At 44.1% G+C, this 15,879-nt stretch overlaps 1 protein-coding gene across 1 annotated transcript in view; it reads right to left on the bottom strand.

The window, feature by feature from the left end:
• SYT17 (synaptotagmin 17) overlaps positions 1-15,879 on the bottom strand; it is a 72,441-nt gene that overhangs the window by 56,007 nt on the left and 555 nt on the right. The window contains exons 2-5 of the mRNA XM_019542111.1: positions 12,267-12,365; positions 10,330-10,478; positions 4,422-4,570; positions 3,342-3,961 (exon numbers count right to left, since the gene is read on the bottom strand). Coding sequence (XP_019397656.1) covers positions 3,342-3,961; positions 4,422-4,570; positions 10,330-10,478; positions 12,267-12,365 — 1,017 coding nt within the window. The remainder of the gene's footprint in view (positions 1-3,341; positions 3,962-4,421; positions 4,571-10,329; positions 10,479-12,266; positions 12,366-15,879) is intronic.

Below are 15,879 nucleotides of genomic sequence, written 5' to 3'. Positions count from 1 at the left end.
TTTCAGGCTGGACATAAGGAAGAATTTCTTTACTGTCCGAGCCCCCAAGGTCTGGAACACCCTGCCAGCGGAGGTGGTTCAAGCACCTACACTGAACACCTTCAAGAGCAAATTGGATGCTTTTCTTGCTGGGAACCTATGACCCCAGTTGAGTTCCTGCCCTTTGGGCGGGGGGCTGGACTCGATGATCTCCCGAGGTCCCTTCCAGCCCTAATGCCTATGGACTGTATGAAATCTATGACTTAACAGAAGCTACAGAACTTGGAATCACCACAGTGCCACTTTCCCTCCCTTACCAACACATAGAGGCCTGGAGAAATTTCAGATGCCCAGCACTGCTGTGGTTTAATCCAGATTTTTTAACGCAAATGTCCAAGTGCATGCCCCTAAATAGAAGTAACCTTAATTGCTGATAACAGATGTTTTCCAACACTAATTCTGTTCCTCGCCCCAGTAGCCTCATTGGTATCAATGGCCTTGGTGAGAGCAGTACATACCCTGCTTGCTCATAATATAACACATGTGAAAGCACTGCTCTATAGTCAGGGATGTGCATGGTCCAGGCCACAGAAGACTGATTTACAGTTGCCCTCTACTCTGTTCTCCTACATACATCTGGGCAGAGTGGCAGGAAAACACGGCAGAGGCAGAGTGTTGGCAGTCAACACCAGGTGGGCGTAAGGGCCTCCAGAAACAGTAAGAGCATGGGTCAGAGCAGACTTTCCTACACCCTTCAAAGAACAGAGAGGACACAATCCTACCCATACCTGTACCTACTTCACTTCAGTGGAGGCCATTATGTTGAGAACTTGGCTGATCAATTCAAAAACAAAACTCAGCCATTGCACTGAGATTCATGGGTGGGGGAAGTTCCTTAAATCCAGCCCCACATGGGACAAACTTAGCCCATGTGTATCAACAGGACCACATTCTAATATAAGTAACAGGAGTCTGTGGTAGACTTCTAACCAACGCTGAAGTACAACAGACCCCAGGATGCAGGATATTTTCTTCACTAATGAGAGATAGCTTGAGACACTACAGCCTCCAGGCCAGACTCTCAGCGGCTGTGAGTTGTAAGTGAACGAATGCCAAAGGAGCTAAACCGAGTTATATCAGCACCATATCTGACTGAGTAGTTTGCAGACCAGCTAGAAGTTACACCCTTATCACCAGACATGTTAGAGCCATATCTGCAAGGCACGGAGAAACTCCAGTCAAAGGCTGAACTCAGTTTGACCCAAAGCCAATTTTGTACATTTGGGCCTCTAATAGCTTTAGAAGGCGCCAAAGTGAACATGAGCCCATGCTACTAATACAGATAATGATAATATAACAACAAAACATTACTCATGCCAAAGGCAAGCTGGAAAAAAAATGTTGGGTCACAAAGGGGTTGTGTGGCTATAAATAACAAGTGCATCTTTTGGCCTGCTGCCCTCAGATATGCCAACTCACTCCAGTGAGAACTTACACAAATGTAATTGAGGACAGGATGTGGCTGTAGGCATTTGTTAATAAAGACGAAGGAGAAAAAGGCATAGGTTATAAGATGAGCCTAGTAATGTCTGGTCTCATTCACTTATATGCACAGCCTTTTTGGAATCTGGCTGCTTTTGTCCCCAATCCCATAATGCTATTTTTATTCCAAAAAGAAAATGTTGCCATTTCTATTGCAATCAAATACTTGGGGAAAACAAAAAACAAAGAGCCCCTTGCATAATCACCTACAGACATATACATTCATGGTGAAGACAGCAGCAGACACTTTCCAACCCCTATGCTCAGATGCCTACACGGGGTGGGACACGAGGGAGAATCAGCAGCTTTGGAGTTCTGTATACAGACATGGCAGCTTCCTGAACTCAAGCACCAGCTTCCTGACCTTACCTGCAACAGTGTAAGTCAGGAGCAATCCCTACAAGTCAACAGAATTGACTCAGATGTGCACCAGTGCAAGAGAGCTCAGCAAATGACTGATTTCTTCACCAGGGCTAACCTGGCCTTCTGGTAAGAAGCAGTTAGCCACCAGAGAAAGATCAGACAGAGCTGTATGAAAAACTGAAAGAAGCTGTATGAAGACTGCCTAATTGCAGTCCCACAATTGGTGAGGTCTAAAAGTATCACACCGATTCTGAACAGTACAGAGTCTTTTACTCAAGGCAAACTCCTGTCCTTACCACGTGGAGCTAAGCAATGCAGATGGGAACAGAGCAATGCAAGACAGTTAGGTCCAAAAAGAGTTCTAGTAATGTATTATTTCCTTCCCTTTTTTATCAGGGTACCATGAACCTTGCCTAGCATGTGTTGGTGGCCACAGCATATTTGCTAACTGGGATGCTGGAGAATACTATTACATCCTACTGCCATACTTGGGTTGTTGCACTGGCCAGGTGTTTTTCCCCAACACTCTTGTGAGGAATGGGAAGAAAGAGACCCTGCCCTGCACTGCTGCTCACAAGGGGATATGGAAAGAGCCTACCTGCCCTTTCCACTCAGTACATCACAAAGCATGACCTAGCCCTTTGTCAAGATCTAAACATATACACATGCAAAATATCCTTGCTATCAGATTCCCTATACTGCATGTTTAACATCTCTCAAAAATGCAATGAAAATAAATCCCATGCCTCCTATTAATTTGGGGCATATATTTCTCTATCAATCTTTCCAGAAACACACCAAGAATAACTCTATTACAGGTAGGATAGCCAACATTTCTTAAAGGGGGCTGGTCTTCTGGGTATCAGCTCATAACAAAGAGGTATCAATGGCCGAAGACTCCCTGCAAAAGCAGGGGTCTGTTGATAGTCAAAAGAGTGTTCATCTTCCAGGAAGGAAAGCTTCTCTACAGTCACTGGCAGTGAGCACAACCCACTGCAGAGAAGGATTTATCCTCACACAGATATAAGGATTTGCACACCCACTAGCTATATCTACAGAAAAGGTCTTCCTGGAAGCTGCCAATTCACGAAGCAACTTGTGGCAGTTTCTATTATATATGCTGAGAGGTTTTTCTGTTCTCCTCTCCATTGGCTGCAGATCTTCCTTGGCAGCCCAAATGGCCAGCCTGATAAAAAAGGGAGGGGGTGGGGGGGGAAGAGAGAGAGAGAGACAGTGTGTGTGCGTGTGCACGCAGGGGGGGGGCCTCCCGAATGTGTACCAGAGTAACACAGGTATGAATGATACCCAAAACATGGCCAGTGTCTTTTCAGTCCAAGAGATACTGTGCTTCTTGGGTGACAACAGCTCTATTTAGCACTTTAGTTAACTCCTTAAAGGAAAAGGAATCATACAGAGTAAGAACATAGTGGCAACAAACCTCTGATAAATTCCATTACCTGAGAACTGGGAACAAGGGCCTTCCACCAGTGTCCACCCTTCACAAGGTCTACTTCACTTAACGGCATCGACACTTTGCCAATGACACAATGGCGTGAGAATTTGTCAAAATCCACTATGGTTAAAAGCAGAGTTCTTCTCTGGGCTTCTAAAAATGGGATTTCAAATGTGTATCTCTCCTCGAACACCGGGTTCTGCGTTTTGCGTTTTACTCCTGTCTGCTTGGAGTTCTTCTGATCAGGAAGGAGACATATCTTGACATAAGGGTTAGAATGAGCCATATCTTGTCTTGAGCCATCATAGGAAATTGGAGGAGGCAGATCTCTAGCCTCAATTACCCTCACTATTAGATAATTATGCAACAGATCATACTGTGTGCTAAAATGCAGCATGCCCAGTTGATACTTTGATAAGATTTCCTCGTCTGTCAAGGAGTCCATGTCATCGCTGTTAGAATCAAGGGAATAAAGTCTTGGTTCAAATTTTCTAAAGTAGTCATCTGGGGCATAGGTTTTTCTCAGGATAGTTGGCTGAACTATTTCCTTTTTAGCTCCTATAATTCCAAACTCAATAGGTTTAATGTCAATTAGTGGAGAACTTGGCCTTCTCGATTCTAGACCTAAACAAGAGAAATAAACAAATAGCAATGTCAGTAGCTGGAAAGATGTCATCATGGCCTCTTGTCGATGGTCAGCTCTCTGGAGCATGGGCTGTTCTTGTTCTGTGGTTGCCCAACTGCACAATAAAACTGTGGCCCATGACTGGAGCTCTTTTTACTGAAATGTAAGTATGGACATCAAATAGATTTTCACCTCTGCCCATTTTTTGGTGTGTGATTGCCACAGTCATCCTTTGCATTTTGTTAAAACATAAGCCTGGCTCCTTTTACCCTTTTCCACTTATGGAATAACACAGGATTTTAATCAATCAAATCAATGAACTGTTAAATTGTAGTCAAATGCAAATCAAACCTTAGGCATGACCAGAATTTCTATGTAAAAGGCAGAAGACCAGTCACTAACCCAAGCTTTGATTTACACAAAAAAATTACATTGACACTGCATTCATAATAATCTTACTTGAAATCCGCCTTGTAAGACTATAAGTGGACCGTGAAGTATCTGATGATGACCGCCTCCTGTCAGGGGAAGTATCCTGTGGAGTTGGAGGTGGCTCGCTGGTGGTGTTATCAGAGTCTCCATCTTTTTCCTCATTCTGATTGCTTATCCTGTTACAAGGACAGGCCATGGGATGTACGAGTCCAGTAAGAGTACTAGATACATCACAAATAGAATAAAAAAACCCCATTTCCAATCGTCTAAACAGAAACCTGGGTGCTACAACTCATTCTTTAGTTCCCATTGGAAAACAGAAGACTAGATATCAGACTTCAGTCCTCTACAGAGTCCACTGTTCTCTCTTTTGGACAGAAGCATACAAGCAAAAAAATTGACTTGTATTAGCAATGCAATTTAACACACATCTACACAGGTATACTTATATATTTCAAACATGAATGCCCTGAGCCCTTAGCACTCTGGTCATCTATCTGGTGAAAATGTGTAAGGTTAACTAGTAGTGTATATTTATAGTTATGTTCTGAAACTATGGCTCATTAGGAATAAACCTACATGGAAAATAACTGTGAGTGATCTTTTCACATCCATCAAAAACTTCGCGCTCATTAAAAAATATTGTTGTAAATTCATCATTAAGGTTTGGGTATTTGAGACAATAAAATATGATTTATGGACATAAAACTCCTTCCTTTAAAACTCCCTGTCTGTTTCATTATCCACTTTCCTACAGCTAAGTGTCCCTGGGAGGACAACAATTCAGCTACATTTTTTTGATAGAATTTAAATAAGGCGGCATCAGTGAGGTGCACAGCCTGCAAGAAGGCTCAAAATGCCCAAAGGTTCATAAGAATACAATAAAAAATCCATGCACAATTTACATTGCAATTTAATACTTCTACATAAAATAGTTCAATGAAAACCATGAACCTCCCACTAGCTGCAAGGGCTCACATGAAGCAACAAATCAAATCTCAGTGGTTCAGCTCAGAGAAGAGCAAGAGCCCACAGTAATGAAGACACCGACTGCAAAGTAAAGATTCTGATTTCAGTTACACCAGTGAAGGCCTGGTGTTACCCCGCTCAAGTCAGGGAACTAAACAGTACTGTATGACATACAGAAAACACCAAAGATTAAATGCATGTTTTGGTTAAGCCACAAGACAATGAGAACTCAGAAAAATTGCAACAGATAGCAGCCAAAGTTCAGCAAACAAACAGATATGATCATTACACTTGCTCCCAATTCCTTCTTTCTGTATTTCTGGCTATGGTAGATAGAAACTGAATATGTGGAGTCATTTGCCTCAAAACTGTGACTGTATTAGAGTGATAAGAAGCAGGCAACACCAAATCAAATGCCAACCACAGAAGGAATTCCAGATCTGAAGCTATCTCTGGCCCTAAATCTGGAATAAAGAAATCAGGAAATATGTAGCAGTGCTTACAAATCTGAACAGTCCCAAGCTTCACAACCCCTGGGAAAAAAAACATATCAAATTTAAAGCATATGTTAAGGGAGCAAGGGACTAGTTTTCAAAAATAGGTGCAAACTGTTAAAGTTGTTCAAATCTTGCAAGTGGATATAAGCTTAGAGACATAAAAATAACTTGTTCAGGTCTCAGTGCAGGTTAGAGTGTCCAAATGTAGCATTGGGGTCATAGTGCTTATACTTCTGTCTGAGAAGCAAGCACGCAGAACGGGGAGAAAGCAAGAGCAAGAAAAAAAAAATCAGGAGGGGATAAAAAAGCATTAAGGATGTTCTACAACAGACAAACATAATAGTGAGTTAATAACATACACATGACCTTTAGTAAGGAAATTGCTACTGAGCCACTATCATTTTTACTCAAACTTTGGCTCCATTTAGAATAGCTCGGTTCTTGTTTAATCAGAACCTCTGAGAAGAAGAATTGAGCTCTAATTTCAAATTAATCTCACAGAACACACAGCATTTATCTTGGAGTTTTTATGTTGGGTATTTCACAACATGCATAGCTGACAAGTACCCCAGTTCCCTGCCAATTTTTTGCCAAGGCTAGGAAGCAAACAATCATTATGGAATGACAATAAGGACTTACCATGTGTGCAGGTCAATATAATTAGATTTGTTTCAGCAAGGCAATTTTTTTTTAAAGCTGTCATGATTCAGGGAGCAAGAAAAATCAAGCGTCTCCAGAAAAGAACTTAAATTGGCAACCCTGGCGCCCAATCTTGCATTCCCAGCATACTTGGATTCTCACAGATGTTAGCAGGTGCAATGCAGAGATGGACTAATACTGTGGTTTCCAAACCGTATCCCATGCAATCTTGGGGTTTCACAGTAGGTCATCAGGGGTTCTCTAACAAGACTGGGGTAATGACAGAGCAAGCCTTCGGCAGTGAGCACTGCCAAGCCAGGTCACCAGGCTCCATGTCAGTCCTCAGGATAGGGGTAGGAGTTCCACAGCAGCAGAAGTGATATGAAAGGGTCCCGTGACTTTAGGAAGTTTGAAAACCACTGGACTAATAAATGTAGACATTAACAAGTTTGTTAACTGGCACATGAAGTCCATGAAAAGGTTCAGGGAGAAAAAAAAAACCAAAAACCAATCACACCCTAAATGGCATCGATGGGATTACTGGGCGCACAGAAGAATTAGGAGTCCTGATTTATTTTTAATTACTCTCAGTAACGGAGAAGGAATCCAGTACATTGAACTGCTCCCCAAATTCAGTGCATGTATCTAAAGGCAGCATGAGGATCTTTTTAAATTCATCTTCCATCATAAGTTTTTTTTATTATGGTCCACCACAGTGTCTGAACAGCTCCCAGGCACAATCAATTAGTGTTAACTGGCCCTCTGAGTGATTTAAAAATAACTTACCCATTAAAATACCTCATTTTGAACCTCATCCCCAACTCTTACTCACATGCCTCCCTAAGCAGTACAGTGCTGCTAGTTCCAAGCATTCAAATATCAGGTATTCTCCTTCCCTTCTCAACATACTCACCCTGATATTATGCTAATGAAAACAGTTGTTTTCTGTTCTCAGTGTTGAGTCATTACTTGTCTGCGTGAACATTTCTACCTTAACTGCATGCACAAAAGTGTGGCCTTCCCATTAGCTACTAGGGAAGGAACTCGTCTTCCCATGTCTATCCTTTCCATCCTTCCAACATTCTCCCTCAGCACATTTTCTGTCTCATACCCTAGTCATCTATGTATTCACATTCCCCCAGAATATCCCCATTTTCTTCCAGTCACATCTGTCCTCCCTACCAGCATATTCCTCAGATTCCTCTGTTTCCCTCTTTGTCCCCACAGCCACCACTAAACATTGCTCTGCTCTATCGCTGTCTCCTGCCCTGGCTACAGGTGCAGAGTGGCCACAAGAGCTGCCATCTTAGCTGTAGGTGTCTTGGATTTGGCCCCGTTTAAAATAATAGGAGACAGCAGCCAATTTGAGCAAGTGCAGAAGTTTGCTGCCCCGCTTCTTGAAATGGCATACTTTAAATTATGGGATTAGCAAAAATACTCATGAATGTTTCCCAATAGGACTGCTGGCATGAGCAAATGCACCACAGCATCAGAAAGGTTTGCAAAATTTGACCCATTAGTTGTTTCACACAACTTTTTTTCATTGTTAACTCATTCGAAAAAATTAGCTCCAAAGAATTGTATGGGGAGCAGAACTGGTGCGGATCAACAACACAGACTGGAGGCAGCACTTCAGGAGTCCATAAGAGGTAACACTCTCTGTATGCTGCAGAGTCCGGGGCTTCAGACAGTCCTAGAATTATAGGACATCCTTGCCTAGCTTCTTGCCTGTGTTTGAGTGCCCAGAAAGAAATAGAGGCAGAGGAAGTAGTTTAAGCACTGCACAAAAACTATGGCCAGATCAGGCAGTGTCAATTACTGCCAAAGACCAGCCACTTGTAGTCTCCAGTGGATATATCCCCGCTACGTGCCCTCTACCAGAACCCCTCTATGTCCTCCTGATGACGAGCATGGCTGCTTGGGGATAAGTATTCAATTGCTTCTGCAGCATAGCTTTCTGTGTCCAATAAAACGCCCGCATCATGGTGTTCTCTTGCACAAACCGTTTCCTTATTTAGCAGTGATTTTATTTCCAATTTCCATTAGCAGCAGGTAAATCAGTTTCTAGGCATACAGCAGGCCCTTAAAAAACTGCGCTTAAAAACCATTACATAGGTCATCTAACCCTGCTGTACCATAATGCTATCCCAGTGCAAAACAGCCAATAAAGCAAGAAGAGGCTGCACTTAAAACATAAAAGAATTCATTTTATGTAGCATCTGCATGCAAACTGTAGAGATGTGACAGACAAGAAATAAAAGCAAGGAAACGGTCAGGACTGGATGGGAGTGATCATGTGTCTAACCATCTGTCCCCCTGCCTCTCAGCACAGTGTGATGCATTAAGGAAGCAATTAATGGGCACCCCACATGTTGCAGTCCCTGAACATATTGCAGGTTTAACTCTTCATTGTCAAGTAACATGCTTTCATGGAAGGCCCTACAACCTTGCAGAGAACACATCAAACTAGGACTCGGAGCTCTACTCCCGGCTCTGCCAACAGGCTGCTGAGTGACTCTGGCCAAGTCATTTCAGCTCTCTCTGCTTCAATAATGATGCCGTCTTTTCTATAAATGGATGCCAATCAAAGCACACCATAAAAGCTAAATAGCATTATTGTTAACTATTTACTGGTTAAGAGGACATTTTCAAAAAACACCTGAATGACTTAGGAGCTCATGCCTCATTGAAATGAAGATATCCCAGAGTGAAGCTCTCACCCAGGAGCTTAGGAAAATTTCTCCCTTACTTTGGCTACATCACAATAATTCCAAGACCCCTTTTTCACTCTTAAAAGAAGCCTAGTCAATATTTTGGTCAAGTTTTCCTGAGTAGCAGATATTCAATTTTGCTTAAGGCAGCCAAGCTAGGTCCTCATATGACTAGAGATTTGTCTTGTAAATAGCTAAAGGTAAAAGCTATTTCAGTCATTTTCTAAAAGGGTCTGCACAGATGCAGGTGACAAGCTTATACAGAACAAATGAGTGGCTTAGGTCCTGTCTTCACCCTTTTTCATCCAGACAGTTATCTGGTGTTTAGAGTATGGTAATCTGTAGAATAGACCATAACTCCCCACTGCCAAAAAAGCTAGCATCCCATGTACCCAAAACAGCCAGTTTACTAAGTTAACATACAAATTAATTTAAATCTCCTTAAACATTTGTTTTCATATCAAACTAAGGAAGAACTTGCTTACTGTCTGAGCCCCCATGGTTTGGAATAGACTGCCGCTAGGGGTGGTTCAAGCACCACTTTGAACGCCTTCAAGACACACCTGGATGCTTATCTTGCTGGGATCCTATGATCCCTGCTGACTTCCTGCCCCTGGGGCAGGGGGCTGGACTCAATGATCCTCCAGGGTCCCTTCCAGCCTGAATGTGTATGAAATGAAACTAGAAAGATATAGCACTCAAAGACTTAAAAGGGCTCAAAACAATACAGTCTGCTTTAAAGATGATATAAGGTTTAAATGAAATGTCTTGCGCTCTGCAAGACAAAATGTTGGACCAATTACCAACTTACTGTTCTGGTTTGCAAGAAAATGTCTGCCTTTAAGGACTAACGCAGCTCTATTTCAAAGACTACCTGTATTAAAAGGATCTGTGGGATCCTAGCTACACATACCATTTTCCCTCCTAAAACACATTCCTTCCATTTAACTCTTATTTTAGGGTACCATTAAGCAGGTGTATGGCATCTTCTGTATCTGGAAAGTATTAAAGTTTATGCTATGGCAAGTTTATGTCCTCACATTGCTAAAATACTTTTACTTCTGTCACACTGTTATCAACTGAAGATAATTTTTCCTTAAAATGCACATCTAAACTTACAGCCAGGCTGGTGTCTGAGCCGGAAAAGGTCCCAGGATTTCAACTTCATCCTCACTCGACTGACAACAGCTACAGTCGAAACACTTCTGACAACAATTTCTACAAGTCCATCTGCACAGCAAGAGATCCGAGATTCTAGCGAGCAGACCCTGAGGCCATTGGAAACCAAAGAACAAGATTACAACCAGTTGATCACTAGCAAGAAATAATACTCAGCTGTATTTACATTTTTGTGTCTACAACAGAACATTAGGAACTACATTTAGTCCATTTATATAAACAGACAAGTGCCACACAGTTATTGGCCCAATCTCACTGAAGCCATAAATAGGCAGGGAAATAAACATTCACTGCAGGTATTTGCTTTTGTACGATATCTTATTATGTATGTTAGCAAGTGAGTGATTTACAGAACATGAACGCAGAACAATATGCTGGAGTGGAAACAGACGTATTCACCTGCATCAACAAATAAACAAATACAAAAGCAAATGTACAGCAGGGAGAAGTAAAAACAGGAGGTTAGCAAAAAATCCCAATTTTATTCCGCAAAGCATTTTAAAGTTGAATAAAACTAGCACAACAGTCTGGATACACTTTAATACTGATGATATGTCAGCAGGTGATGTCATACACTCCACATAAATGCACAGTATTGCAGCCTTATAGATTGGTCATAAAGATGCATCAGCCTAGGCACAAATCTGCGTGCCTGCTCCTTACCACAGTGATTAATTTGCAGGGGAAAAAGACACCCTACTGCTTTTAGTAACAAGCAAGTTACTTGCCCTGGGCAGAAATGACCTGGATAGCCTAATTTGGCATGGTAACAGCAATAACCATCAGCGGTGCTGGTGGTTCGCTACATACAGACTATATTATAGATACATAACCCTCCACACAGCAAACGTAAGGGGTGTTGCACTGTTGCATTACACCAATAACATCCCAATGGAAATGTTTAAAGGAGTTACAATTTCTTTCCTCTTCTCCCTTCCTTGCTCCAGAACAGCAGAGACTTGCTGCTGGCCAGTACAAGCAAAAGGAAGCAACCCCCTTCTGTCCATAGCAGGCAAGGTCTGATTGGAGTGAGAGGAGAGGGAATAAGTACCAGGGCTCCATCCCTTTTCCACCCATCCCTGTCCCCTTCTTGGGGTCTGTGGGAAGGCTCACAGAACAGTGCATAGGACTGACAGTCTCTCAATCTGGCTCCCTTCTCAGGTGAATCCCATAATCCATAATGCAAGGATGCCAAACATACAGCCTGCAGAGATCTCCATCAGGCCTGCCGGGCTACCATTAGACCAGGAGGCATGGTTAGTAGTGGGCATGGCCTACCGCATGCCAGCAGAAAGGCAAGCAAGGGCTGCGTGATGCAGCCCTTGGTCACCCTGGCATTGCCTGGCCAAGCACTGCTTGCACGGCTACGTACTACTACAAATGCCCTGCATAGCTTGCAGCCACTTGCCCCAATGCCACCATCCTGTGCCCTGGAAGAAATCTGGCCTGCTAGGAGCCCTATGGCCCCAATCAGGCCCAGGGCACAAGGTGAGCTTGATGCCCCTGCCGGAATACAACGAACCCTAATAAACCACAAATTGGAGGGGGTTTTTTAGTTCACTAAAAATTCTTGAAATGTGTCAGGTCTGCAGTACTGTATCACCAGGCAGAAACTTGGGCAGGTTCCCTCCTAGGAACACAGGGCTGCAAAGACAGACACAAAGGGCTACATACTTACTACATCAAGGAGATGTTTTTCCACATCCATTTTAAACAGATGAAATTTACTCCTTCCCCCTCGCCATGGTTTTTCTATAAACAAACCCAGGAATCTGGTAATCCATATCTATCTAGGACATTAGAAAAGATTCAGAACATTCAAGACCATCTTCTCTGGACAGAAAGAAAACAGGGAATGAATCATCAGATTAACTCACCTCATTTATTGGTTCCAACTGTCCTTTTAGATATCCGTGATGAAGCAAAGGGGAATAAAATGAAAAAGACAAAACCAGTTTAGCAATGTTCAAATAACTCTAAGTGACCTGCCTGACACCTGCCAGCCTGAGGACGGGCTTTAATTTTAAGCAACGTAATGCTATTTCCAGAGTTTGCCCTAAATAATTTCAGGTAAGGCAAAAAGCTGTCCAAACAGGGCACTGATTTTCTCCCTGCCCCTTTCTCCCCTCCAGACTCCTGTTACTCACCTTTCCCTGGAAGAGTCTCAGCAGACTTGCTCACTGTGTAAGAAAAGAGAAGCTACCAATTAAGGGGACAGGATGTGTGACCATATCTCTCACGGAGACCTGGGAACAGCATCAATTCAACCGCAATTTCCTGTGACAGTTATAAATCACATCCAAGTCCTAGAGTTACATCTTGGTCAAGATTCAACTGTAATTAAAATAATATTTAAAAATCCATTAACAATCTGGCTAAAGTGATTTTCCGAAGGTCACACAGGAAGTCAATGAGAGAGCTAGGAAGAGTCCCCAAAGTGCTGCACTGGTGTTTTAATTGCAAGACCATCCTCCCACTCTTAAGTGACTATGATCAGCTTGTGCTGTTCTTGTTAAAACTAAAGCTATCAGCACTTTTACTTTCATGGGTACAAAATTCACCAACATTTTATTTTAAAAAGACAAGATTTGGGATGTCTGCTGTATTTCCTCTGCTGTCTCTACCACATACATAAAAGGGCATCTTCAGTAGACTGCTCCTCCCTCCTGCTAAATATAAATTCAAATTCTAATGTCTGTGTTTTTTACAGAAGTGGTTCTCAACCTTTTTTGTACCAGGACCCATTTGTAAACAGCAATGACCGGTCCTGACCTAGTGCCCCTCATTCCTGACCCGCAGACCCCTCACTGTGTAGGGCGGGGAAGAAGAAGCCCCAAGCAGCCCCTTGCAGGCTAGACCTCTTCCAGCCTGCAAAGGAAAAGCCACAGTTTCCCACATTTTTCTCCTTTAAAGAAGAATCCATTTTTGAAGTGCGCTGATCCATTTTTAAACTTTGTTTGCAACTTTTCATATATTCTTACAACCAACAGGTTGAGAAACACTGATATACAAGGTGCAGACTGTGGCAGACTTTCTTAAAAGGTACTTGTGTATATCACATGTAACAAAAAACTTTCTACAGAAAACTCTGGAGCATCATGTCCATCTTCAATTTTTCTGAAACCGTCTCTTAGTGAAAATAACAGTTTCTGTTTGAAGCCAGGGCTAAGAGACAGGAAAACTTTGTGTTTTGATATGGCTATACCCAAGATAAATCATTTAAAAAGCCACGGGGCCTGATCTGTGCAGTAAACTGTGGTAATAATGGTTATGGATTATGTCAAGGCTGCACCCAAAATACTTAAAGTGCCTTTGAACTAGCCCACTGGATTCATGTCATGTCATGCGGTCAACTCCATGGATGTACCATGAGAAGCAGGAGGTGCAGCCGAGGGAAACAGTAATGGGCAGACATGCACCCAACAGCCCTACTGGCTGCATGTGCCCAGTAAATGGAGAAAACCACCCGTATCCCCTTCAAAATACTGCATGTCCCTGGGCAACCCCAGCAGCATGAGCAAAGCTACCTACATTCACCATAATGAAGTAACAGGAGTCCACTGCCCACCTAAATTCCCTCAGAAGCCCTGGCTAGAAATATGGGATTGATGACCCAAAACAGAAGGGCCAAACATCACAGTCAAAAGGAAGAAAATAAACAGCCAGTGCTATGTAATATGTGAATGCACAGATCCATGAAAACAAACCGAACGGGAACAGCTGTCTTTGTCCGTGTCACTCAGAGGACAGGGGGAGAGGCTGGAAAACGACATAAGATAAGACTAGTGTGATGGGCAGAAGGTGCTGGTCAAGCCCAGCTGGAAATGAAGAACACCGATGCCCCAGCACACGTGGGCAGCCTGGACCTGCCACATCTCCTGGGAGAAAGGGCGAGGCTCCAGGGACTGCAAAAGGAATGCCACATCAGACACTGCTGAACTTAAGTTTATTGTACTAGATCTGCTGAGGAAACACAGGCAGGACCATCTGCTCAGCCCATGTGCGCATCCATTTGCGAGTCACTCTGCCACAAATGAAGTCCTGTCATAAAACAACTCCTTGTAAACGAGCGGTAGCTGAGATTGCTGCCTGCTGTTCATTGCTACCATGGCTTCAAGGACCTGCCATAGTTCAGGGTGTTACTGTCATCATGACCTTTGCAACCTCGTTAGGACACTGGTGTGCTCAGCTGCTCTGACTCCCACAAATCACACGGGACCCAGGGGGTTTTTGGGAGGACTAACAGCATCCCATCACTACTCCCTTGATATCAGAGATAGACAGCAAAGAACAGCAGAGGTGAATTTTTCAGAAGCACCTTGTTAACATGCAAGTCCTACTGGAGGTCAGTGGAACTGATGCTCCTAAACCAGGTACACACCTTTGAAACAGGAGATGATAATATACCGTATTCACCCAAAGCCTGATTTTAGTCTAGCAAAATCAGTGGAAAAATCTTCTTACGGTCCTCACTGGGCATTGGACACCCACAAAACCTGTCATCTCAGGATCTCAACCAACTCAGCTGACAAAATGGCTCACTCTGAGGCCAGGCCTGTGAGGCAGGTCAGTGCACTGTGGTCAGCAACTGAGAAAGGGTGACCTACACACTTAGCAAGGCAAAATAATTCAACTACACAAGGCACAAACTGGAGAGGCAGTGGGAGCACCAGGGTAAGAATCCAGACTCCTGACTGACATCTCCCACAAGCATTTAACTGGAAAACCACAGGCATCCAAACCCATCCTCTGCACCAGATCAAATGACTAGTCCAAGGGCCTGGTCTACAATGTTAGCATTTCAAACGGCAGTGAGCCCACAAGAGCCCCCTCTGCTCCCAAACCATGTCCACACAGCAAAGTTAGCAGACAGTAAGCTGGAGCACACAGCAGTCAGTCTGCACCAGCCCCCCCAACACTTCACGGAGTCCTCCACTTCCACAGGCAGTCAATACGAGGTAACCATCGCACTGCGAATGGATGCCGGCATCTTCCTGCACAGAAACCTGCCCACGCAGACAAGCCCTCACTCCGCCGTGGCACATCCAGCCACTGCCAGGTCCGGCTGCAAGTTGTGGTATCCCTCGGGGGCTCCAGGCCACTCGCCAGGGGGGGTCCCACAGATCCTTCAGAGGACATTTCTGTGTCTGGCTTTCGGGGGCTTGTGCACCCCAGCTGTTTCCCACCCAGTGGGAAAGAGGGTGGGATCCTGGCACAGAGGGCTCATGGGGCAGTCCCCTTTGCCAGTGTTTGGGTGCCCATTTCATCCGCATGATCCTATCCACCCGGGGAGCCGGAGAGAAGGGGGCGCCCCGGTGCTGTCCCTCGCTCGCTGCCTGTCCCCACCGCCTTGGCAACGAGCAGGAGTGGCTCTGAGGGCAACAGCCCCCTCCCCAGCGGCTCGCTCGGGCCGGGGCAGGACGCGGCGCACGCCCTGCCCCGTCCCCGCGGCCACCCCCGCCCCGGGGTCCCGCGGCCGGCCCCCGCCCT

Source organism: Crocodylus porosus, unplaced genomic scaffold (assembly GCF_001723895.1).
Source record: "Crocodylus porosus isolate Cpor-Errol unplaced genomic scaffold, CroPor_comp1, whole genome shotgun sequence".
Lineage (NCBI taxonomy): Eukaryota > Metazoa > Chordata > Crocodylia > Crocodylidae > Crocodylus > Crocodylus porosus.
Note: the sequence above shows the minus strand (reverse complement) of the source record. Positions and strands in the feature narration are given on the sequence as shown.